At 43.4% G+C, this 26,220-nt stretch overlaps 1 protein-coding gene across 16 annotated transcripts in view; it reads right to left on the reverse strand.

The window, feature by feature from the left end:
- The window catches only part of LOC114649225 (R3H domain-containing protein 2), a 124,317-nt gene that overhangs the window by 7,245 nt on the left and 90,852 nt on the right, over positions 1-26,220 (reverse strand). For 6 of the 16 annotated variants that reach the window (XM_028798721.2, XM_028798718.2, XM_028798722.2 and 3 more), the window contains 15 exons: positions 25,220-25,298; positions 25,065-25,124; positions 20,203-20,343; positions 20,014-20,122; positions 4,532-4,627; positions 4,096-4,145; positions 3,861-3,914; positions 3,428-3,642; positions 3,198-3,334; positions 3,004-3,105; positions 1,697-1,951; positions 1,176-1,302; positions 933-1,093; positions 710-852; positions 399-499 (listed from right to left, as the gene is read on the reverse strand). In XM_028798721.2, the coding sequence (XP_028654554.1) occupies positions 399-499; positions 710-852; positions 933-1,093; positions 1,176-1,302; positions 1,697-1,951; positions 3,004-3,105; positions 3,198-3,334; positions 3,428-3,642; positions 3,861-3,914; positions 4,096-4,145; positions 4,532-4,627; positions 20,014-20,122; positions 20,203-20,343; positions 25,065-25,124; positions 25,220-25,298 (1,830 nt within the window). The remainder of the gene's footprint in view (positions 1-398; positions 500-709; positions 853-932; positions 1,094-1,175; positions 1,303-1,696; positions 1,952-3,003; positions 3,106-3,197; positions 3,335-3,427; positions 3,643-3,860; positions 3,915-4,095; positions 4,146-4,531; positions 4,628-20,013; positions 20,123-20,202; positions 20,344-25,064; positions 25,125-25,219; positions 25,299-26,220) is intronic. The other 10 variants (XM_028798720.2, XM_028798727.2, XM_028798719.2 and 7 more) reach the window with 10 other exon arrangements.

Genomic DNA, 26,220 nt, shown 5'->3' on the forward strand with positions numbered 1-26,220 from the left:
CTACAGCAGGTCAGAAGATCCAGACTGTTACTCTCAAACACGCTCTTTGACAAGAACATGGGGAAATGGCAGGAAACTTGTTTAGGACAGATTTTACACAAATGTTGGAAAGTTTTTCTTCATGCAAAGAACCACAGACATGGAATAAATTCCCAAGCAGTGTGGAGGAGAGTAGGACTTTATGGACTTTCAAATCTAAATCCAGTGTTATTTTTCTGTGGCACACAGGTTCAAATGAAAAGGGCAGAGGGCTTAGACACTACGTTCAAATGTTAAAAAGGTAAAATATACAAAGCCTAACATCTGGGCTGCATGCATACAGGACAAATGTGCTCGAACTGTAGACAACCACACGGCTCTACTTGTTACACATGGCACTGGACCAGTATGTCACTTACCTGAATATTGCTGCTGAACTGGAGGCGGGTTGCATGGAGAGGGTGACTGGGGAATCGGGTACTGTTCTGCACCAGGAGGCTGCAGGAATCCTACAGATGGGCTAAAAGAGGAAGAGATACAATCAAGGAGTAGGCAGTCGCTGTGCCAAAGAGGAAGTGATCTAGAAGAGACATGAGGCACAAAACTCAACACAATAAGGGAGAGGAGAACAAGATGGAGCAGGGGGCACAAACTGGAACAGCAAGACAAGACAGACAACTTTCATGCAGCTCTGCATATGTTGTCCCCAGGCTATGAAGCGTCTCAATACCTTGTGCTGGTTTGTTGTGCTGGTGGCAGGACACTGTAGTAGACTGGCATGGCTCCACCCTGGACAGACTGGCTGGCAGGGACCATTACTGGTTGCTGGTAGCTCTGGGGTACCACCTGTTGGGAATCATTGGCCACAGGAACCTGTAAGCAGAAACACACAGCAGGTGTGAGGTGGCATTCAACACCTGGTTTGGGAGAAGGATAAAGACCTAATTGCCTACCTGATAGGAAGAAAGAGGTGGGTATTGGACCATCATGCCTTGCATCTGGTTGTTAATATTTCCCCTCTGGCCATTCATGAGGCTGGGATTCTGGGGCTGCTGGACTCCCATTATGCCCTGGTAAGCCTGTTGCTGGTTTTGCATCATCGGCTGCAGACCTGCTAGGGTTGGTGGTGCAGGTAGTAAGACATTTGGTCCCTCTGAGCATTGAAAACCCTTAACTAAGAATTAAGGAGATCTTACCAGTCTGTTGCGTTGGCTGGGCCACCTGCTGGTTGCGCTGGGAAGTATACGACACCTGGTGCGGGAGAGCCCGAAACTGCTGGCTGGAACTTGGGTACTGTCCTGGGGGATAATAGGACACTTGGATCTGGAGACAGGGTGAGAAAAGGGAGAAGGTGCTGAGCTGGGAGAAAAGAGCCTGAGTGGCTGTATTCTGCATACACATACACACACATACACGTAGGCTTACTTCTGTGTAAATGTGTGTGAAGCAGAACTCACACACATGGGGTAAATGTCAGGTGCACAATGTGATATAAATGAGATGGGAGGGGGGGGGTGTCTGTGGAGCAACACTGGATGTGTGCATCTGAACAGAGTGCAATGAGGTCAAACTATACAACTGGGATGTGTGTGTGTGTGTGTGTGTGTGTGTGTGTGTGTGTGTACACAAGGAAAGGTTAGGCAAAAGACTTAATACAGAACTTAGACATCTAGTATAGAACTTAGTACACTTGCACATTGCACGAGGTTTCACTCACCTGCTGGGCTGCTGCAGGCTGCAGGTAACTCTGTGGAGGTGGGGCCTGCAAAACCGACTGGGCAGGGGCAGATCCAGGCTGGTAACCAGAGGCAGAGATGGGCTGCCCACTGGTCGCCATAATATAGTTGGCTTGTGGTGCATGCTGGGTCAGGACTGCAGAGGGAGGGTAGAGGGCGGGTGGGGGCTCAGCTGCTTCACTAGACCCTTGCCGACTTAGAGTCATTTGGGTGAACTGGGAGTTGAGGTCTTCTGCCTGCACAAGGAGAAACAAATGCTCAGTGCATGACAATACTGGCCCGCTATGTGATGGACACTGCAAAAGCTAAAGCAGCTACAGACATAATTAAAGTGTGGACTTCATTCAGGCATCAGCCAACATGCCAAACACGGGCGACAGCTACAGGGAGACGAACAGAACTCGCTTTCAAGCTGCTGAGATATTATTGGCACAAAATGACACTTGGGACCAGACCTGTATTACAAGGGTTAAAACCAAATGGGCTGAGCAGTCATATCATATGCTTAATAACAACTAGCAAGTGCAAGTATCCAAGAGGAGAAGGACCAACTCCTAACAACTAGCAAGTGCAAGTATCCAAGAGGAGAAGGACCGACTCCTACCATGAGGTACAAACGAAGCAGAGGACAATCCTGATACCCCCGTGTATTTGTCACCAGACAGCACTGACCTGCTCAGAGGTTATTTTTCACACATTGAACTGCTAACATAAAGCTGTGAGTCTCCCCTGCTCACTCATTTATTGCGCAGCGGTTGCATGAATGCAGAGACCCAGCTGGCCCCCCTGTGCTTCCATGTACCTGCTGCCCACTTACCTCCCTTCACCTCTTCAGTGCTTGCTGGCCACCTATAGGTCACCCTGCATACTACAGTCACATGAGACCGAGGAACACAAGAAGGAGCTCACTTGGCAGGACAAGTTAGTCTCTTATTTGTTATTTTGTTACTTCACCCTCCTTAACCCTATACTGATGGCCCAGGTCTACACTTCACATCAATAAATATTTCTCTACTTTCCTGATACCCTATTGACTGAGATTAAATGCACTTTTACAAATCTGTCACTTTGAGTATGGCACCTGGGACAGACAACGTGGCTGGCCACACAAGTCACTCCCCACTCCCCAAAATGATTCCTAACAAACAAGAGCCAGCTGATACCAGGCATGTGGCACATCCAAATGCTGTTAAACAGCAAAGGTGAAAGCAGGGCTTGGCTGATATCTGAATGAACAACAGTTGGGTGCAGAGAGAGAAAAAAGAGCGAGCATGAAAAACTGAAGTACCATGTTGTACTGCTGGGGAGGAGAGACGGGCAGGAGCACCTGGGGGCAGGAGCTGGCTGAGTACTGCACAGGCTGCGGGGAGGGCTGCAGGGCTGGGACAGGCTGAGGAGCAGCAAGGAGAGAGACAAACCCAGACAGAGTTAGCAATCAAGATGACGTGGAACTAGCAGAAAACAAGCTGGCTGGGGACTCACCTGTGCCATGAGGTGGCTGCTCAGGGGAGGCTGCTGAGGAGTGGACAACAGGGCCGTTTGTGAGGGTGCAGGCTGTGCTTGTTGCGCAGAACATGGCAGAAGGCTTCTCCCGGGCGGCAGCGGCTGAGTGCAGGCGTCTAGCAGAGACAGGAGGCCAGTGGAGTTGAGGTGAAGTAGTGAGCAACGCGGACAGCGGACACACAGCCATTTTTGGCTCTGGATAGGTTTACCTGTCCGGGGTAGCCGGCTGCTCCCGATGCTGTCTCCACGTGTGAGGATGGAGATGCCACTGAAGCTGCTGGCCTTGGTGACAGGGGGCCTCAGGGTGCGATTGGAGCTATCAGAGTCAGTGCTGCTCCAGGGCCTGGGCTCAAGGCACTTGAGCTCGCTGTCCGTGCTGCTCTGTCGGCTGCTGGATGCCCGGCTTGAGCTATCCCGATTCCCCCTACAAGAGACACCACGTAAGTGGGCTTAAGGAATGCAATCCACTCACACCAAATTGCCCCTTTTGACAACGGCCACACCAAATAAATACATAAATAAATACCAAACAGGGTGTTACAGAGTGATAAAAATGATGAATATTTAACAAGCAGCCATGCATGGGCCAGAAAAGCAAAGAGCACAGCAGACGAAGCACGGCGTGCAACACCACGCAAGTACCTAAAGATCTGCCGTCTCTTTTGAGAGCTAGAGGAATAGCCATCTTTGGAGAGTCTGCAAGTCACATAGAAACAAGCCTTTAGGAGCTAGAAGACCCCTGACGGTCGCTCCAGGGCCCTCGGTGTCTCTCTGAAGCGGCTTTAACATGCACCGCAGAGCCGGAGCAATGGTGGCTGACCTGCTCTTACTAGTGCCCACTTCCCTGACCTGCCCCACTAGATGAGAAGAGCCTCACCTGCTGTCAGCGATGTAGCCATTCTGGGAGGACTGAAAAGAAAAGAAAACCTGCAAATTATTCAGAGTTTGTCCACGGTCCCCATGCATGCCAATGCACTTGGGGCGCTGCTACTGTTTACCTTGTGCAACAATTCTCCTGTATGCTACCACAAAGCTTGTGCATTTAATTCAAGGAGAAAAATATCTGTGCAGCAAGCAGAGAGCAACATGCTTGTACTGGACTTCTCCAAGTCACACTGCGATAGCTCACAGTGACGCGGCTGGAGACAGCCATCCACCTCCTGGCACCAGAGATGCCCTACTGCCACAGTGCCTGCAGCGGAGTGTAGTGGAAATGGCATGCACTGCCAACTGAGGGGTGGGGACTTAGCCATAAGGGATTGTCACTGAGGTATAAGATACTTGGCTTCACATAGCTCAATATTGAAACTTACTTCTCGAGCAAATATGCGGTCTCTTGCTCTCTGGTACTCCTCTTCCCTTTCTTCTATTGATTTGCTTCTTCTGCCATCTTGCAGAGGGACCCTGATCTATAAAGTAAATAAAGCACTATTGTGAAGGTTGACATAGACCACCACTTGACTGAACATGGAAAAAGGAGTAGAAGGCACGTTGGAGTGCGGCAAAACCAATGTCAACAAAAAAAATACAATAAGGCACATCTCCCTCAATCTGGTAGGGCAGGTGCAAGTTTGTACATGGGGACCAAGTAGAAAGAACTTAACCCGGAACTGCACTCGTCAGTCATGCATTAGGTCTTACAAGGGCAATAACTTATGCCAGGACTGAATCTGCTGAATCGCCATACCCCAATAAAACAGATCAGTAGGCTTAAAAATGTGACAGTCTTTAACTGTTCCTATCATTATATATTAAATTGTACCGGTGCTACTGGGGATTGAAACCTCAACTCCCAGCAGTCCCCGATTGGTCATCTGCTGAGGGTGCAGGGGCTGCTGGGTACAAGGCCAGTGATACAAAAAAGGAAGAAGTCTTTTGTGTTTTGTGTCTGGTTTGCCACCTGTGCAGTCTTGTTTTGTCCTGGAGATCGTCTCCTGTTTTGGGTGTATGGACTGTCTGGTGTCCTGTCTGAGGATTTGCTGTCATCTTGTGAAGAAAGAAGCGCTCCTGATCTCATTCATACGCCATCATCATCTCATCAGGAAATACCGGTAGGACTGACCTCTACATTCATACACAGAGTGCTGATCTCTAGACTGTCTACCTCCATCATTTCATTACATCAGTTGCCTTTTTCATGGACTTCATTGTGTGTGGTTTTTCTTAGTGGTCCGTTATTGTTGAATTTGTGTTTATTGTACATCGCCGTAAAGGGAACTGGGGTGGGATTGTTGTAGTTTGCCTATATTTCATTTAGGATTGTTTAATTGTTGTTTTATTACTGGTTGCATTTTTGCTCTGTGAAGGGAGTGTGTGCAGGTCAGGCCAAAACTGGGTGTGTCCCTGGAATCTCCACCAAAAAAATAAATAAATCATCATCTTATCGATGGTGTGAATCTTAGTGGTGCTGGACTGCTACAAAAGTACTGCTTTTTTTTTTTTTTTGAGGAAAACACAAACACGTTCCTATTGACACATTTTCTGCATTTCAAGTCGCCAGCGCTCCCCTGAACACGTGTTGAACATGGTCCCCAAAGAATGTGGACAGGCCTGGTCACATGAAGCACAGCCATTTCATTGGTCCCTGAAGAAACTACAGACTCACGCTTTTTCTACCTAAATGTTCTCCCTGCCCATCAGTAATCATCAACTGTCAGTAAAGCTGTTCTTGCCAGGAAGGGGATCCAAAACTTCAAAATAAGTACGTATACCTTCACCAACCTCATTCAAAACCAGTATAACCTGTAGGAATAAACACATACAGCATATGAAGCAGCCACTTGAGGGGCCAAGGAATTCACTTAATTTTCTTGGCAAATATTTTGAAAACTGAATGAATGTTGGCAGATTCAATAATCAGAATATCCTGTGGTTATTTACTGGAAATATTGAAACCTGGGAACTGTGCGACTCTTTCATGTCCTTAAAAATAATAACATGCTTTAAGAGCCCACTACAGAAACTCGGCCTCTTTAAACGCGGGAGAAAAGAGCAAAATGAAGAACAGGTGGCTAACACACAAACTTGGCCTGTGGGCACACTTGAGGGTTAAAAAAACATTGGCACATGTCTCCTATCATACAGAATATCATGCCAACTTGAAAGGACTCATAGCTGCTCCTCTGTTTGGAGATGATCCTGTTCAGTGGATTCTCCATGATCGACAGGAGCCTGCTCAGCGCCCGTCATGGTGCTCTTTGTCAAGGAACTGAATACTTAAAGACATAAATGAAGGTGACTGACTGTGGCTTGTAGGGGGCATTGTGTCAGTTTCATGTAATGTTGGATCGGTACTAAACTTTCCCCCCCGAGAACTCCCAGCCATGCTGAAGCAATGGGTTTGTGTGTACCAAACTCCCGATTGCATAGAAGCCTGTGGTTTTATTTTGTGTAGTCGATAAAATTGACGTTTGTCAACATCTACTCTAGTGACGCACACTTGGATTAGATTAAGAAGAAAGCTGACATCTACTTCTGGTATCCGAAATTCTGAACTGCTGGTACCCCACAGTTATAAAGCTTGGGTTTTTTTTTCCAGTGCAGCTCTAGTTGCTCCACATGAAGTCCCTTTAATAATCGGTCAAGAAAGAGCAAACTTTCCCAATGAAATGCTCACATCATAAGTCGTTTCTTTGGCTTGCTTGTCCCAAGAGCGTTTTCCCACCTCCACCAAGTAACAAACCTTTATCTTGAGAAGCACCTTTCATAGGGAGTTCCATTTCACGGCGCTTTAGAAGTGAATTACTACACTTCAATAGAACACAAGTCGCTTGAATCTGAATTCACAGAACGTTAAATTAAAATTTCACTTTTTCCTAAATGAGCCTTATTGTAACTTTCTTACTTCCAAGGACTTTAATCACATCCACCTCAGCCCACTTAGGGATAAAGCACCAGCTCAATTACACCAACTTGGATACATTTACTGTGTGAAGGTGGTTGTGGATGGGATGGTGTTTTGCTGAGGGAACTACCACCAACCACCATAATGGACAGACAGTGCGGAGCTGCCTGCTGGGGAAAAACACTGCCCCGATAAGCTGGGTGACAAGCACTTTTGTGGTACTACTCCATTTGGTTTCCTGTATCGTAGCATAGGAGTTGTAGTTGGCCAGCTTCCCTGCTCTCATCTACGTGACCTGGAACTGCACTTCTGACATGGCAGAAGTACTCCCTGGTCCAGCTTTAAAACAATGTGCTTTGAGCTGAGAGTGTAGAAAGGCGAGAAGAGTTAAAGAGTATGTGAGTGGTAAAAATTTTAAAGATTAAAAAAAAGATACGTCTTTGAAATTGAGGCAACATCTTGGGGTCAGGGCTGTAAGACGTCCTACACTATCAAAACTGCTATCCACCTTAATAAAACGTTAAGTGTCTGTGTGTCTGTCTGGTTGTTATGTCGCTGTCATTCCAACAGCTGGCACAAACATTTGTCGCAATAAAATGCACAGCATCTGTATTCCAACAGATGGTGCAGCACAAATAGAGGGCGAGTCAAAATTATGTTAACATCTGAATGATGGAAACAGTTTATTCACAAAACATACTTTGTATGTGCAAGACGATTTACAGGAATGTCTCAACCTGTTCAACACATGGACCACATGTGGCACAAAAATTGTACACAAGTACATACACAGCAGTACCATTAGTGTATAAAACATCAAGTGTCTGTGCGTCTGTCTGGTTGCTATGTCGCTGTCATTCCAACAGCTGCCACAAACATTTGTAGCAATAAAATGCACACCATCTGTATTCTAACAGATGGTGCAGCACAAATAGAGGGCAAGTCAAAATTATGTTAACATCTGAATGGTGGAAACAATTTATTCACAAAACATAAGACAATTTACTTGAATTTCTCAACCTGTTCAACCCATGGACCACAGGTGGCACAAAAATTGTATACAAGTACATACACAGTAGTACCATTAGTGTTAACAGAATTTTGACTCACCCTGTATTTGTAGTAATGCATTTTTGTGATGTGCCATCTTTTGGATTGACAGTTTATTACTACATTCATTACAAAATACATTCCAATAGAAGGTGCCCTGAAGTCTACATTGATATCTTACGACAGGTAGTACAGCTAGGTAAAGAATAAACGAATACAAAAACCTGTCACTAGCACAACCACTGTGTTACTGGACAGATATTGTTAGATCCCATTTACATTAATCGGTTTGTTACTGTGTGTTTAAACAAGTCTGTCTTTAAATATCACATAAAAAGCATAAGGGAGTGTTTGAATTGTATAGAGCAGGAGATACAGAGCTTGTTCTCATGTTAACCAGGTTTCTTTGGCTACAGCTGAATAAAAGATTCCTGGGAAGGAGGCCCAAGACTGCCACTACATGTCAGAGTGCTAAAGAAAGCCTATCTGCTGAAAATGGAGCAAGAGTAGAGTTTGTAGTCCCTATTGGGAATAGATTTAAGCATAAATGCAGAAGGGATAATTGACAAATATAATCAGGGAAAAAAAAATCCAGACTATCAGGAAAACTGATCAGGACCCAACTGCAGTGCGCACGTTTTTGTGATACATGAATGACTTCCCAGGAACGCTGCAATGAAATGTCAGATTCACATAACTGAATAGATAGACAGACAGACAGATGTGAAAGGTGCTATATGATAGATAGAGATAGAAAGAACAGACAAGACAGACAGACAGATGTGAAAGGTACTATATAAAAGATAGACGCTTTATTAATCCCAAATAAAAAAAAAAACAAAAAAAAAAAGGTATTCAGTTGACTATTAAAACAAGAAAGAGAAGACAAATACTGAAAACAGTTATCAGCTACTAGTACTACATGTGATGTTTACATGAATGTGGGTAGTTACAACAGATGAAAGAGCAGTTCACCAGCCTTATGGAGAAAACATTTCAGAATGGACATGCAGAACCAGCCCCTCCAATGAAACAAGGGGAAGAATACTGGTACCTGCCACTTATCAGAACATATCCTCCACAGAAGCCTGGTCAAATAAAGGCAATTTTTGACTCCATGTTGAAACAGAACAGACTGTCTGCACCTCCAGGTGGTTTCACAGAGAATGATCTCTTTAAAAGTCAATGGAGACAAGTGCAAGCCTTGGCAAATTCATTCTGGACACGCTAGGAGATGTGAATACCTTTCCGCTTTGCAGAGCAGGCGCAAATGGGCTTGCCGATCCAGAAATTTACAAATAGGAGACATTGTGTTGTTGAAGAAGAGTCCACTAATGTGCAATAAATGCCCTATGGGATTAGTCACCTCGCTTATTCATTAGCAGTGATGGAACTGAACAAAAAGTAGATGTTGTGGCTGCCTCTCAAGGCATCTCCAGAAACTCTAGAAGGCCTATCACAGATAAGTTAACACAATGTTTATGTGCGCGGTATAGTGATATAATGTTATTATATCAGACGGGGAGTGTTCTGCCCCACATGCTGTTAGCCGTTATTTGTTGAGCTGTGCTACCCCTGTGTCTTGTCATTTATTAACACACCTGTCAGTCATGTGACATACTCACAGTGGTGTTATAAATGTCTACGAAACTCACATAAAGCATGTAGGTCCCCTAATAAACATTTAAATACAATACACCCCATGTGTCTCATGTAGGTACCCCTTCATCTGTTTTAGTCACGTCCAAAACGGATCTCTAAGGTATATAAACCCCTTGGTCTGGTTAGTTGTGGTACGCAGCAATTTAAACCTCTGTCTACATGCTTCTCTTTGTCTTGATCCAACCATGGAAATCACTCGCCTTTTACAATGAGGTGTGTCCAGTGCGTCAAGTCTTCAAGAATGCTCACCCTTGTTGTTTTTTACGTGGATGTGCAGAGTTGTTCAAGTTGTGGCTGCGTTGCATGGACAGCGCGGAGTGAGGCAGAAAAACCGGTATGACGGCCAATGAAAAACAGATGGGGGAGTTCTTGTGAAAGAGGTGGGACACTGCTAAAATCTACACAGGAACACTTGTTACCGCATTTGTACTACAATGAAAAAAACAAGGTCTGGGTGAGCAGAAAATGGTCAGCAAACCAGGGTGACAATCCATCTCCGTTTCTGTTGATGGTACACTTGTCAAACCTGCTCCTGTTGTCAGACATCTTGGTGTTTGGTTTGAGCTACACATTAGGTCTCTTCCCAAAATTTCATTCTATCATCTCCGTAACATTGCCCACCTCTGTCCATTTCTGTCCTTTAATGATGCTCAAACTCTGGTTCATTGTTTCTTAATGTCTCGTATTGATTACTGTAATTCCCTCGTCATCGGCCTGCGTGCAAAATCAATACAGAAGCTACAGTATATTCAGAACTCCGCAGCCAGAGTCCTCACCCACACAAAGCATTTTGCTCACATCTCCCCTGTTCTCTCCCAGCTTCACTGGTTACCTGTTCCATCAAGGATTAAATTCAAGACTCTGCTTCTCACCTTCAAAGCCCTACATAACCTTTGCCCCCCCTCTACCTCACTCAACTCCTAGCTCCTTACACTCCTTGTTGTTCTCTCAGGTCCTCGAGCAGTCATCTCCTTACTGCCTGACACTCCACCCTGGGAGGAAGGTCCTTCAGTGCTATAGCCCCTCAACTCTGGAACTCTCTTCTTCAGTCTCATCCGAGTTTGCTCTTCTTTCTGCACTTTTAAATCTCAACCGAAAACTTTCCCCCTCTACAAACTTTTGTCATCTGTGTAATTTTTTACTCTATATGTAAAGCGACCTTGGGTTTGTGAAAAGCGCTCTATAAATGTAACTTATTATTATTATTATTATAGACAACCTCTAGGGCTCTGGAGAAGAAGCTAAGCAGGATTTGTTTCTGTGCGATGATGCGTTGGATGAACATCCTGGCCTATGTTGTGAAAAGCCTTTAGTGTCACTGTGCACAGGAGACTTTGTGCTGCAGGTCTGACAAGGCGAGTGGCAGCAACAGAGCCATTCCTGGCTTCAAGGACAAAACAGGGCCTTGAAATGCCGGCTATGGACTACTGCAGACTGGACAAAGTCTCCTCTTCACAGTACAAACTGACACTTGCTTTATTTAGATTACTATTAAGCTGTGTTTGAAGCTGTTGTGCTGTGAGGTGCCCGTCACACAAGCTGGTGACCCTCAGAAACGTGTCTTCTGATGAGGTGGAGACTTTGGCTCTTCCAGATCTCTTCCTGGCAGCTTCTCCCAGTCTCCAATTGCCTTTGGATTGTGTAGGACACCTCTTTGATTTTTTGGGGGGGAATTTCTCTAAATGAAAGGTGTACACTTCTAAGGGTACTACTGTTTCATTTCATTTGTTAATTGCCATTATCACTGGAATATTGTCCAAGCAGTACTTTGGAGGGTGTAGTAACACAGTCTTCCAAGTCTGCTATAAAAGACAGACAGAAGGTTTTAAGTAATCAACAGAAGTTGGGACACCTGTGCAAATAGTTTGCTTCAACTTGTAAAGTTGAATTGCTGCAGAACACCGGTAGGTTGCAACCTATTAGTTGTTCCCTGACAAAGTCACATTTCTAATATTCCGAAATGTCCTTTTTTCAGTTTTTTTCTAACCTAAACTTTAAACTTCTGGCAATTTACTGCTTATCATTTCACCATTTTACATCATTCATTGCATTTCAACTGATCAAATTTGAAGAAAAACTGGAACACCAGAGCGGCATATACAGTCACATGAAAAAGTTTGGGAACCCCTCTTAATTCTTTGGATTTTTGTTTCTCATTGGCTGAACTTCCTTTTAATATCTGACATACCTTATGGACACAGTAGGATTTCAGCAGTGACATGAAGTTTATTGGATTAACAGAAAATATGCAATATGCATCATAACAAAATTAGACAGGTGCATAAATGTGGGCACCCCAACAGAGATATGACATCAATTCTTAGTGGAGCCTCCATTGAGCCTCTAGACGCTGTCCTCCTATAGCCTCTGATGAGTGTCTGATTCTGGATGGAGGTCTTGTTCACCATTCTTCATACAAAATCTCTCCAGTTCAGTTTAATTTGATGGACAGCCTGCTTCAAATCATCCCATAGATTTTCGCTGATTTTCAAGTCAGGGGACTGTAACGGCCATTCCAGAACATTGTACTTCTCCCTCTGCATGAATGCCTTTGTAGATTTCCAACTGTGTTTTGGCTCATTGTCTTGCTGGAATATCCAACCCCTGTGTAACTTCAACTTTGTGACTGATTCTTGAACATTATCCTGAAGAATTTGTTGATCTTGGGTTGAATTCATCCAACCCTCGACTTTAACAAGGACCCCAGTCCCTGAACTGGCCACACAGCCCCACAGTATGATGGAACCTCCACCAAATTTGACAGGAGGTAGCAGATGTTTTTCTTGGAATGCGGTGTTGTTCTTCCGCCATGCAAAGTGCTTTTTGTTCTGACCAAATAACTCCATTTTTGTCTCACCAGTCCAAAGCACTTTGTTCCAAAATGAATGTGGCTTGTCTAAATGAGCATTGGCATACAACAAGCGACTCTGTTCATGGCATGAGTGCAGAAAGGGCTTCTTTCTCATCACCCTGCAATACAGATGCGCTGAATTGTAGAACGATGTACAGATACACCATCTCCAGCCAGATGTTCTTGCAGGACTTTGGAGGTGATCTGTGGGTTGTCTGTCACCATTCTCACAATCCTGCTCTTGTGCCGCTCCTGTATTTTTCTTGGCCTGCCAGACCTGCTGGGTTTAACAGCAACTGTGCCCGTGGCCTTCCATTTCCTGATTCCATTCCTTACAGTTGAAACTGACAGTTTAAACCTCTGAGATGGCTTTTTGTAGCCTTCCCCTAAACCAGGAGATTCAACAATCTTTGTTTTCAGATCTTTGGAGAGTTGCTTTGAGGATCCCATGCTGTCACTCTTCAGAGGAGAGGCAAAGGGAAGGAAGCACAACTTATAATTGACCACCTTAAATACCTTTATATCTCATGATTGGACACACCGGTCTATGAAGTTCAAGGCGTAATGAGCTCATCAACCAAGTAATCAGCATTGAACAGTGACAGGCATTCAAATCAGCACAATGACAAGGGGACCCAAATTTGTGCACAGCCAGTTTGTCACATTTGATTTCATTTCATACAACTAAATACTGTGTCACTAAAAATCTTTGTTCAGAAAACACCGCAGCACTACTAGGAAATGAAAGACATACCACTTATCTTTTATGTTGAAAGGAGAGTCAATTATTATGCAGGCTGAGAGGGGGTCCCAACTTTTTCATATGACTGTATTAAGGTGAATTTGTGAATTCCAAGATAATTCAGGAAACTTCCATTTAAATAAACTCTTTAAAGTCTGCTTTGTCAGTGACCCATTCTGACATGCCTAGTAGAGCCAGCAAAATCTTGCTGTACCCACATTGGGATGAGGAGCAGAAAATCTAAGACAGTAAACGCCAACTGACCCCAAACATTAGCTATTGCAATATTTTTTTTTTTTGATTTGCATCATTTGCTGGTTAAAGAATATTACTGAAAAGTAATGTACAGTATAAAAGAGGAGTCAAACTAAAATGTCAGAAACTCAGTGCCTTAATTTTCCAAATCTAATTTTTCCCCTTCAACTTCAAAGCTTCTTGTGTGAAATCAAACTTGTCAGTTTTCCCATGAATCCTTTATTTCAGAACTCCTTCGTTTGGTTGTTTTCAAAGCTTCTTATGTGAGTGGTCACATTTTGTTATTGCTTATGCCGGTGTACAAACCCAAAATTTAAAAATTACTTGGCCTGTTGTAACCTGTACTCAAAAATATCTGAAAGGGAGCATTAAAATCTTCAATGTACAATTCAAATACATAAAGTGTGCTTTCACTTAATGGTTATACTCATGAACAGTACGTAGACTGCCTTGAATGGCTCAAACTCAGTGTTTGCGTTTTTGTATTTAACAATAAAGTATGCTGGTTATTTGTCCTGCTGTGTGTTTTGGTGATTACATGTCACTTTAGAAGGACTTGTCTGTTGTCCTTTGAAGCATTGAAACATTAAATAAATTATATTTTGGTATTACAACTGGGGTAACTGGTGCCATTGCTGGTAAAGACAAGCCAGATAGGCACTTCCTTTAACTTTGGCCTCAACATGCTGCAACTGCCGTTAGCGCTGCCAGTCCTCCATGTGTAACTGTGGATGTGTGTGAGGGATCCCTCCTCGATCTGAAACGTTGAACTGTATGTGAATCGGACCAATTCTAGGACTGCTAGACATTTGTAGAAGTGCTCATTACAATCGGAGAATGAATGTCAAGCCTCGATTTTTTTTTTTTTTTTTTTTTTTAAATCGGGATCACGTAGGATACTATTAAAAGTGACTAAACTTAATTTTTTCCAACTCCTCTTACAAATGAGTAACAATACAGCGTGGTGGTCGCCTGAAAGTTACCGGAAGAGGAACAATACCTGCCCTGGGCCACGAGAGGGCAGCCATCCTGGTCTGCATGGGGGCCACGGGAACAGAGCTTGGAAGCTCATCCTCATTGGGGCCCATGGCCACCACCACCAGGGGGCGCCCGGATAATTATGGAGCCCTGGACGGCAGCACTTCCACCATACCAGGAAGTGCTGCCGGAAGAAGATCAGGAAGCACCTGGAGCACATCTGGGGCGGGATAAAAGGGGCCGCCTCACTCCATTCAAGAGGCCGGAGTCGGGAAGGAGAAGATGGAGCTTGCGAGAGAGGAGTGGAGGCGGCTGAAGAGAACTGAAAAGGACTGAGTTTGTGGTTTGTGCACAGTGTTATTGTGTGGTGCAATAAAAGCGCGTGTTTGTGGGACATCTGGGGTCCGTGTCAGTCTGTTGCTGGGCTGATCTTTCACAACAGTTAATCAATTACATTTTATTCGATCAATAATGTTATTTCGCTTTCAAAGCAAACACAAATCTGCTACTGAACTAATTCAATGATAGGATAAGAGTGGTATTAACGTGAGCCTGTTTTTTCTTTTTGTTTAAAATACAAGTGTAACAGCTGACCCCTTACCCAGCCGGCAGCTACACCTCTAAGACCTGTGGCCTGGAAAATTTACTGAGTTTGAATCTAACTATCAAGCCGTACCTCTAACAAATGAAACTTTTCCCCACAATCGACAGTGTAAATATAAGCACAACAGAAAAGCAGGTATGTAAAATTAAACTGATTAGTTGTATTAAATGAAATAAGACAAATGCAGAATAGAAATCTGTATTATATATATTTATATATATATATATATATATATAAATATCCCTCCACCACAGCAACAACAAGACACCACCATAAATAAATACAACAAACCCTCCCTTGCCCCTGTAACATATAACAAACAACGAATAACAATGAATGATATATGGAATGTCTGATCGTGAATTTGAGTCCGGTTATAAAAACTGTCCTGAATACGGATGACTGAATTAGAGATAAGTGAGTCGTTTGATTTTCCCAGCAATTGGAGCAACCTCACTGTGATTCCTCGGTGCGTGGTGTAACCCCGGGGTCTCTGCAGATGAGGGATGGAAGACAGTCCGGCGGAATGAAAAACTATTGTAAAAGTGCGATGTGAAAAAACAGCAGGTAAGTTGATCCGTGGTTGTGAAAAAATGGTCTCCTTCTTTCTCCTCTGGCTATTCCCTCCTGATTGCTTAAATAGTCCTGTGATGGATGTAATTGATAGTGAACAGGTGTTTTCCAGGTTTGGGGCTGCGGTCTCCTTCCATCATTCACTGATACACACATAAACAGCAAACAGGACGATGGAAACAAGACGCACGTAGTACTAACATCTGACAACACTCTAACTATGTAGCCCCGCTACACAAGTATCATCTGATATTCTCCTGCACAAACCCAAACCATTCCCTGCTGCTGTTATTTAAGACGTGTTCATGCGGTGCTGCAGCATTACAATTGTCAGACATATTTACGTGTAGTTTTTACTCACTTTTTCTAATGTATTATTGTGCCTTCCAAAATAATTTCTCTACTTGTAGTCATGAATGACCACAATTTCGGCTTTCTTGGTACTACCTATTCTGTAAAACGGCTGGTACCATTATGTTTTCACAACTCTGGTATCAATTACAATCAAAGTATTGGTTTTTGTAACATCTCGATTTGGCACTAGAGAAAAATCTAGACTGGGGGTTTTTTGAATATGACACCCACACTGTAAAGCAGCTGAACTGGGAAGGAGGTTGTGCATGAGCTGGTGAAGGGTGCGAATGTCAGGAGGGACAATGAAGATGGAGACCTGCAAAGGCATGCTCACATTCTGGCACAATTTTGCTATGCAGTGAAGACCACCTTCATCTCTCTCGCCATTCTTCCAATACGAGAAGACAACCATGTCTTAGCAACCATATTGAGAGATGCAGGCTGCCTGGGCCTGAGCAGATGACGAGATGACCAGGAAGAACTGAATTAAGCTACAAGATTTTGAACCACCACTGACTACACATATAGCATTATCAGGTTTAACTGGTTTGTAACACACACACTGTACTCTGTTTCTTTATAATATGTGCACATTATCAGTAATAGATAATTAAGGTGTAACACTGCCCTGTTTGTTATATTGCTCTATTTAGGGAAAGATATGATGGCTAAAACCAAGGAATTTGAGACATGTTGTTAAAGTCTACACAATAAAGAAGTGGAAAATAGGGTCACCTAGGACACTATTTGACAAAACAGATATGAATATGCAGATGATACATTTGTGTCATTCATTTGTTTTTGAAGGTAAACTAATGCTCATGAGTGCAAAGATTAAAACATGATGAGCGTAGAAAAAAAAAAAAAAAAAAGCACATAAGTCACATATTGGATTTGCTAAGATTCACCAACTACAGTAATAATAATAATTCACTACATTTATATAGCTCTTTTCTCAGTACTGAAAGCGCTATCCACACAGGGAGGAACCGGGAAGCGAACCCACAATCTTCCACAGTCTCCTTACTGCAAAGCAGCAGCACTACCACTGTGCCACCTGTGAGGACGAGTAATGTCTGGATTTGTACACAAGCTAAGCAATAGCAAAGTTATAAAGTAAACTACATCACGGAGTTCATGATATCACTCTTTATACAGTGCATCCGGAAAGTATTCCCAGCGCTTCATCACTTTTTCCACATTTTGTTATGTTACAGCCTTATTCCAAAATGGATTCAATTCATTTTTTTCCTCAGAATTCTACACACAACACCCCATAATGACAACATGAAAAAAGTTTACTTGAGGTTTTTGCAAATTTATTAAAAATAAAAAAACTGAGAAATCCCATGTCCATAAGTATTCACAGCCTTTGCTCAATACTTTGTCGATGCACCGTTGGCAGCAATTACAGCCTCAAGTCTTGTTGAATATGATGCCACAAGCTTGGCACACCTATCCTTGGCCAGTTTCGCCCATTCCTCTTTGCAGCACCTCTCAAGCTCCACCAGGCTGGATGGGAAGCGTCGGTGCAGAGCCATTTTAAGATCTCTCCAGAGATGTTCAATCAGATTCAAGTCTGGGCCACTCAAGGACATTCGCAGAGTTGTCCTGAAGCCACTCCTTTGATATCTTGGCTGTGTGCTTAGGGTCGTTGTCCTGCTGAAAGATGAACCGTCGCCCCAGTCTGAGGTCAAGAGCGCTCTGGAGCAGGTTTTCATCCAGGATATCTCTGTACATTGCTGCAGTCATCTTTCCCTTTATCCTGACTAGTCTCCCAGTCCCTGCCGCTGAAAAACATCCCCACAGCATGATGCTGCCACCACCATGCTTCACTGTAAGGATGGTGCCAGGTTTCCCCGAAATGTGACGCCTGGCATTCACACCAAAGAGTTCAATCTTTGTCTCATCAGACCAGAGAATTTTCTTTCTCATGGTCTGAGAGTCCTTCAGGTGCCTTTTGGCAAACTCAAGGTGGGCTGCCATGTGCCTTTTACTAAGGAGTGGCTTCCGTCTGGCCACTCTACCATACAGGCCTGATTGGTGGATTGCTGCAGAGATGGTTGTCCTTCTGGAAGGTTCTCCTCTTTCCACAGAGGACCTCTGGAGCTGTGACAGAGTGACCATCAGGTTCTTGGTCACCTCCCTGACTAAGGCCCTTCTCCCCCGATCGCTCAGTTTAGATGGCCAGCCAGCTCTAGGAAGAGTCCTGGTGGTTTTGAACTTCTTCCACTTATGGATGATGGAGGCCACTGTGCTCATTGGGACCTTCAAAGCAGCAGAAATTATTCTGTAACCTTCCCCAGATTTGTGCGTTGAGACAATCCTGTCTCAGAGGTCTACAGACAATTCCTGTGACTTCATGCTTGGTTTGTGCTCTGACATGAACTGTCAACTGTGGGACCTCATATAGACAGGAGTGTGCCTTTCCAAATCATGTCCAGTCAACTGAATTGACCACAGGTGGACTCCAATGAAGCTGCAGAAACATCTCAAGGATGATCAGGGGAAACAGGATGCACCTGAGCTCAATTGTGAGCATCATGGCAAAGGCTGTGAATACTTATGTACATGTATGTGCTTTCTCAATTTTTTTATTTTTAATAAATTTGCAAAAATCTCAAACTTTTTTCATGTTGTCATTATGGAGTGTTGTGTGTAGAATTCTGAGGGAAAAAATGAATTGAATCTATTTTGGAATAAGGCTGTAACATAACAAAATGTGGAAAAAGTGATGCGCTGGGAATACTTTCCAGATGCACTGTAAGCCCTATGTTGAAGTTGCACCATGATAATAGCTCCCCTCGTTGTTACACTGGGGGAATCCCCATGTCTATCACACGTTACAATTCAAGAGTGGTGGCTCTGAGGCTAGGGATCTGCACTGGCATTCGGAAGGTTGCCGGTTTGAATCCCATAAATGCCAATAAGGACTCTGCTCTGTTGGGCCCTTGAGAAAGGCCCTTAACCTGCAATTGCTGAGCGCTTTGAGTAGTGAGAAAAGTGCTATATAAATGCAAAGAATTATTATTATTATTATTATAAGCCCTGCATGGTATATTGAGATGTATGAATGCCAATGCTAGTTGACTGTAGTGATAGCTGAGTAGCTACTTGGATATGTCACTAGTTTAAAGCTGTTACTGTTAGAATGTATTCATTACATATTCTATTAAAGAAAAAGGCTCAAAATTATTCACATGAATAATGAACTATTAATGAATGGGATTTCTGTTATTTCTGTGGTACTGAGTACATATCAAGTATTGTAAAATGTCAATGGTATGAAACACAAATGTTCTGGTATTACAATATCCCTAGATGCCAGCGACAGCTCGCTGAACTCACATATGGATGAGGAGCAGAAAATCGGCCACCAATTGGCCTGAAACAGATAATGGAACTCCAGCTAAGGGCCTTCCTTACCGCTCTTGTCCTCATCAGTGACATGGGACTGCTGAAGTTGTACTTCATTTTTACTTTTGCTTGTCACTCTAAGAGTTGATAGTCAGTGACACCCACTACTGAATTTCTGAAAAGAACTCCACGGATCAGAGTGGAGGGTTATGCCTTGGACAGCTGGTGCAGAACCAAGATGAGAAGACGAAACAGAATTCTACTGACGGTCTTCCTAGCCTGAGAGGGCGCTGATGCAGAATGAACAGAGCTTTTTGACACTCACTCAGTTATTAGCTTCATGTGCCAGGCTAACTAACGGAGGGACTAGAGAAGGTCATTTTAATACCACTTCTGGGAGGAAAACAATTAATACATAGAGTGAAGGGATTTTTTTATGTCAGGTCTGAAAGTAAACACAAAGACAGACACAGTGGCCAGTGATTTATATCTGCTGAAATACAAGGAATGCATTGACAGGATTACCTGGTTCTCATCTTTGTCCATGCTGGCGTCATCTCTTTTGAGAATGAATTTCTTCTGAAAGTCCACATTTCTTTCATCCTTGATGTGCTCAGTAAACCTCTGCTCTGGACTGCAAGGACACAGCAAGCACAGTCAGACCTTTACCTGGGCATCAAGCGCATCAACAATCAGCTGGCTGGTTCAACTCACATTCTCGTGTTGCACGTTTTGTTGATGATGACAGCCTTTCCAGTCTGGTCAACATTGTGATCCATGCCAAAGTAGGCAGCCACCCGGTGCAACAACATCCTGTGGTAAGAGGTCATCTGAGGAAACTTCTTGTATTGATTACTGTGGCAAAGACAAAAGGAGTCATCAGGAAAAACCCACAGGTATTCCCTACCTAATTTTCCTGCACCGTCTTGCTTTGTTTATTAACTCTATTAATGGCAGTTGCTGTGGAGCCCTCAGTAAATTTCAACTTCTCACTGTTCCAATCTCCTGTAAATCCAGTTTCTTTACTTTGTACTGCTCCTGCTGATTCATTTTTATTATTTAATTTGGGTGACCGGTTTTATTTTAGTTTTTATTACTTGTCTAAGGACTGTTCATAATCAAAGAATGAAAAAGAAAAACACAACACACCAGTCAGACGAACACTTGCCTTCCACGTGCCATGGAGTTCAACACCGCTTCTGCTGCTCAGTGCAGTTCATGAAGTGACCTATTCACAGAAATCCAATGCACAGCAGATCCTTGGTCCTCATCACTGCTTTACATTTGCCTCTACACAAAACATGCCATGCTTACAACATTACCACTTTGATTTGCGTAATGCGCACAGGATGGATAATCTGCACAGCCAATCACTCCACCCATAATACAACAGGCTTGCTTGTCAGGTGGCATGATACCAGTATGCAGTTTTGAGGACGAACACAGCCTAACTAAAGCCCACTTGACCATAACCCTGTGACACTGTTAGGGGAAGCAGTGATCTCTACTCATCTGTCAGTATTTCAAACTACAGACCTCATGATTAAACACGATTTACACATACGGCCACCTTTTCATTGCATAATAATAATTCATTACATTTATATAGCACTTTTTTCAGTACACAAAGCGCTATCCACACAAGGAGGAACCGGGAAGTGAACACACAATCTTCCACAGTCTCCTTACTGCAAAGCAGGAGCACTACCACTGCGCCACCTGTGAGGACAATATGCCCCCAAATGATGTAAAGCAGGGCCTACTCTAATTGCACTTTGTACCAAATGCAACTTCCTGCTGCATTTACTTCCAAAAATGTGTATTTTTTGGTGTTGGGGGTGTTTACAAGACATATGGCAACAATATTCTCTGTCGTTTAACTCACTTGATTGAGACCAGGGGTTTTCAAACTTGGCCCTGGGGACCCACTGTGGCTGCAGGTTTTTGTTCCAAGCAGCTTCTGTTTTTAAATTGGACTCCTGGGCTAATTAAATGAACTGTTACTTCTGTGTTTTGAGAACAATATAGAAATTAGAAAACCAAGTTTGGTAAAAACAAAATGTATTAACAATATTTTGATCTTGATTTTCATTCTACTTTTCCAGTTGTTCTAATTGTTTAATTAATCCATTACTTACTAATTAGTGGGTCTGACACTAAAGTAGTCGCAGCCTTTCACGATTTAGTGTTGTTTGTCTGGGTGTCTGCTCGGCTAGTTTTTGTCATTCTTAAGATACAATGAAGGGAGCAAACTGCCCAGAGAAAGGGCAAAACATAATGAAATGTACAAAAGAGAGTTAAGCATTTAAATCTAAAGCAAAAACAGAAATATTCCTAAATGTTTTATAAACATAAAAATCATGCTGCTGTGCTTTTCTGAATGTGAGAGGAAAAAAAACCCCAGCTAATTAAATGAGCTCAGTGTGATCAGATGTTGTCACCGATTAGGAATCTGTTTGGAACAAAAACCTGCAGCCACAGGGTGTCCCCAGGGCCGAGTTTGAAAACCTCTGATCTAGACAGTTTTACTGAATCAGCATGCAACTCCAGCGTTGTCCTTGACACCAGTGTGTCTTAAAATATACATAAAAGGTTTTAAACAGTTCGGTATTTTTCACTTTCAAAATGTTGGAAAATAAAGACTATTTTTAAACACGAAGTATAAAGTGAAGTTATTTCAGGCATTTAGTTCTAGTAGAACTGACTACTGCCGTGTGTGATTCACAGGCTGCTCAAACCATTTTTATGCAGCTTTCAGTTCATTCAAAATGTTGCTGCAAGAATCATGACAAGAACTACAAAGTATGAACACATAACGTCAGTCCTGGAGTCATTACACTGGCTTCCAGTTATGTTCAGGGTTGATTTCAAAACGCTCCTTCTTCCATATAAAGACTTAAATGGCCAAAGTCTGCTAGCCAATTTACCTTACAAGCCAGGGTGCGCACCAAGATCAAGATTCCAGACTACTAAACATTCCAAAAATTAATAAAACAACAGTAGGAGTTTGAGGGTTTAGCCCCAGGACCCCAAAGCAGTGCCTGCCTATATATGAAATACCTTTTTGGTCTCAGGCAGAAGGTGCCTCCTCTAGTTTGGTATACACCAACAGGAGCTGTTGATTAGCTGTACTTCTTGCATCTCTGTGTTAATTTGTATAAATACAAGTATTTACAATAGTAAAAGTATAAACTTTAATTATGTTCCATTACTGACCCTCCTGCTTCTTTTTCTGGTATTCGGCTGTACCACTTCTCTACTGCCTACTGTTTTCCTGCCCATTAAAAGAGCCCTCAGATACTGGAGCCTTGGAATCAAAAAATGGAAACATTTTTTACTGGCCTGCATATACAGATACTGTAGAATGACTGGGAGGTGGGCAGTTAGTTGGTTGAGGTCTCCCGGACTGTGACTATCTTTTGATTTTATCTGTTAAGGTTGACCGTGGACCCCACCACCCCAGAGGTTTATTTCCCAAGTTTTTAATTTTCCTGTCTTCTTCTGTCAAATGACCATAGCTCAATAAATGGACAGACATTGTTAATCCATTTGGAATTGCTACATTTTACCAAGTGTTTCAACAAATCTAAAAACCACCTGAGGCCACAGGTCCACCACGCCCTCGACCCTCTGCAGCTCGCATACCAGGAGAAGGTGGGAGAGGAGGATGCCATCATCTACATGCTACACCGATCCCTCTCCCACTTGGACAGAGGCAGTGGTGCTGTAAGAATTATGTTTCTAGACTTCTTTAACGCCTTCAACACAATCCAACCTCTGCTCCTCAGGGACAAGCTGACAGAGATGGCAGTAGATTCATACCTGGTGTCATGGATCGTGGACTATCTCACAGACAGACCTCAGTATGTGCGTCTCGGGAACTGCAGGTCTGACATTGTGGTCAGCAGCACAGGAGCGCCGCAGGGGACTGTACTTTCTCTGGTCCTGTTCAGCCAACATACATCAGACTTCCAATACAACTCGGAGTCCTGCCACATGCAAAAGTTCGCTGACGACACTGCTATGGTGGGATGCATCAGGAGTGGGCAGGAGGAGGAGTATAGGAACGTAATCAAGGACTTTGTTAAATGGTGCGACTCAAACCACCTACACCTGAACACCAGCAAAACCAAGGAGCTGGTGGTGGATTTTAGGAGGACCAGGCCCCTCCTGGACCCCGTGATCATCAAAGGTGACTGTGTGCAGAGGGTGCAGACCTATAAATACCTGGGAGTGCAGCTGGATGATAAATTGGACTGGACTGCCAATACTGATGATCTGTGCAAGAAAGGACAGAGCCGACTATACTTCACTAGAAGGCTGGCGTTCTTCAACATCTGCAATAAGATGCTGCAGATGTTCTATCAGACGGTTGTGGCGAGCGCCCTCTTCTACACGGTGGTGTGCTGGGGAGGCAGCATAAAGAAGAGGGACGCCTCACGCCTGGACAAACTGGTGAGGAAGGCAGGCTCTATTGTAGGCACGGAGCTGGACAGTCTGACATCTGTGGCAGAGCGACGGGCGCTGAGCAGGCTCCTGTCAATCATAGAGAATCCACTGCATCCACTGAACAGGATCATCTCCAGACAGAGGCGCAGCTTCAGCGACAGACTGCTGTCACCATCCTGCTCCACTGACAGACTAAGGAGATCGGTCCTCCACCAAACTATGCGACTCTTCAATTCCACCATGGGGGTAAACATTAACATTATATAAAGTTATTGTCTGTTATACCCGCATTGTTATCACTCTTTAATTTAATATTGTTATTATCAGTATGCTGCTGCTGGAGTATGGGAATTTCCCCTTGGGATTAATAAAGTATCTATCTATCTATCTAAATCTGTATCTTCACATGTGTGTATTATGTAATTAGTAAAGACATTTTACCTGTCAACTTGCAACAGTGCTCTCAGCCTGCAGTCGGTGGAGAGTGTTATACAAAGTTAAACTGAATTTAATATACTGTTGTGCGTGTGCTTTCTGGTCACGCCACTATCAGGTATGTTCATCCCGTCATAATATTTGTAGTAATTTGCTACGTGGGAAATTCAGTGACATGAAGGACTCACCTAAAAGACTGACATTTAGCTTCTCTGAAAATGTCTGTTCTGAGTGGCTCCTCACAAAGCTGACAAGATGGAACACAAGCCACTACACAAAACCAGGACTGCCCTTTCTTTTTCATTTGTGTTTTCTTTGGAAATAGGGATACAACTTCTGCGGTGGGTTGGTGCCCTGCCCGGAATTGGTTCCTGCCTTTGCACCCTGTGGTGGCTGGGATTGGCTCCAGCAGAACCCCTTGACCCTGTGTTCGGATTCAGCGGGTTGGAAAATGGATGGATGGATGGATACAACTTTCTTTTATACAGCTCTTCCCATTGGCAATACAGTAATAGCACAATGTTTGGCTTTTTCTGCTTCCATGTTCCTGCCATAATACCCACCTTCTGTCTAACATTAGGAAAGCAGTGCTTACAATAAGCCAAGGAAAGGCAAGCAGCTTTCACACCGTGCACATGATCAATTTGAAGACGGCCATGGCAGCGTTAACCAGATACATTAGCATCACTTACTTGTTGTCGTTGATGAACTCCAGAATGTCCTGCTCAAGTTTTAACAGCATCATTCTGTCCCTTAGGAAATAAAGAGGAAGGAAACAAAAGTAGACATGAGCATCTGCAGGAGATGACAGAAGCAGCGAGGGAGAAAACTGTGGTGTGCTCGTCACCTGGGATTGTTTTTCAGCGTGTTCACTAGAAACTCGTGCACATCTATGCCGGTCGAGTCTGTGTACTCCTGGCTGGAATCTGTAAGGGCAAAGAGTAGAAGTCAGTTATCTATTTGTTATTTCAGTACACAGTTTACAAGGAGTGAGGTGGCACAAAGTTCTAACACGTTCATGGGTGCAGATGGCACTGCATTATTGACTGGTTGCACATTCCAATTGGACCACGGCTCTTTAGGAAAGTGGGAAACAACTTGGGACATTGCAGATGTAAACAAGCAGATATTTTATTTCAGTCAGACATCCAATTTTAACCTCACCTTTCTCTGGCTGATGTCAGGGGAGGATGCCATTTGGAATCAGTTCTACATTCACCTGGCACAATAAAGTTAATCCGTAAGCATGTCCCGAGGGCATAAAGGCACACTCCACCCAAAAATATTTACGTTAATTACCACATGGAGTTCATAGTGAGGGCTGAGAAAACATGTTCATGCAGAATGAAGATAAAAGTTTGATAGAACTATGGTGGCAAATTTTGGACAACAAGAAACAATAGCAAAATGTCCAAGGAAAGGAAAAAATCTCACTTTACTCACATTGCAAAATCCATGTCAAGTGATCCAGGTGTGTACCGATAATGCCGGAAACACGTTTACAAAAATATTGTTAAATATGAACTAGCCGTACCACAAATGAGCATTTCAACTGAAGACCCGTCTACACCATTATTTATTGGTGAGGAGTCCAACAGTAACAGCTCATTCATTGGGTATCATTGTGATAACTACAGTGCAAACTTCATAGAGCAGCAAGTAATAGCAAAGATTAAAAGAAAAGCAAACGAAAATATCATCTGGAGGAGGAATACACCTTGAACGTATGTATCTCTAAGATGCTTCAACCAGCAGCAGGTCACTTCACCTGTGCAGCTCTGGATGATTTTAACAATTTTTTGGTAAACATTGTGAGCATAAGACTGGACGACCAGTGGCTAATGCAAC

The sequence above is a fragment of the Erpetoichthys calabaricus genome, chromosome 3, assembly GCF_900747795.2.
Source record: "Erpetoichthys calabaricus chromosome 3, fErpCal1.3, whole genome shotgun sequence".
Classification (NCBI taxonomy): domain Eukaryota; kingdom Metazoa; phylum Chordata; class Cladistia; order Polypteriformes; family Polypteridae; genus Erpetoichthys; species Erpetoichthys calabaricus.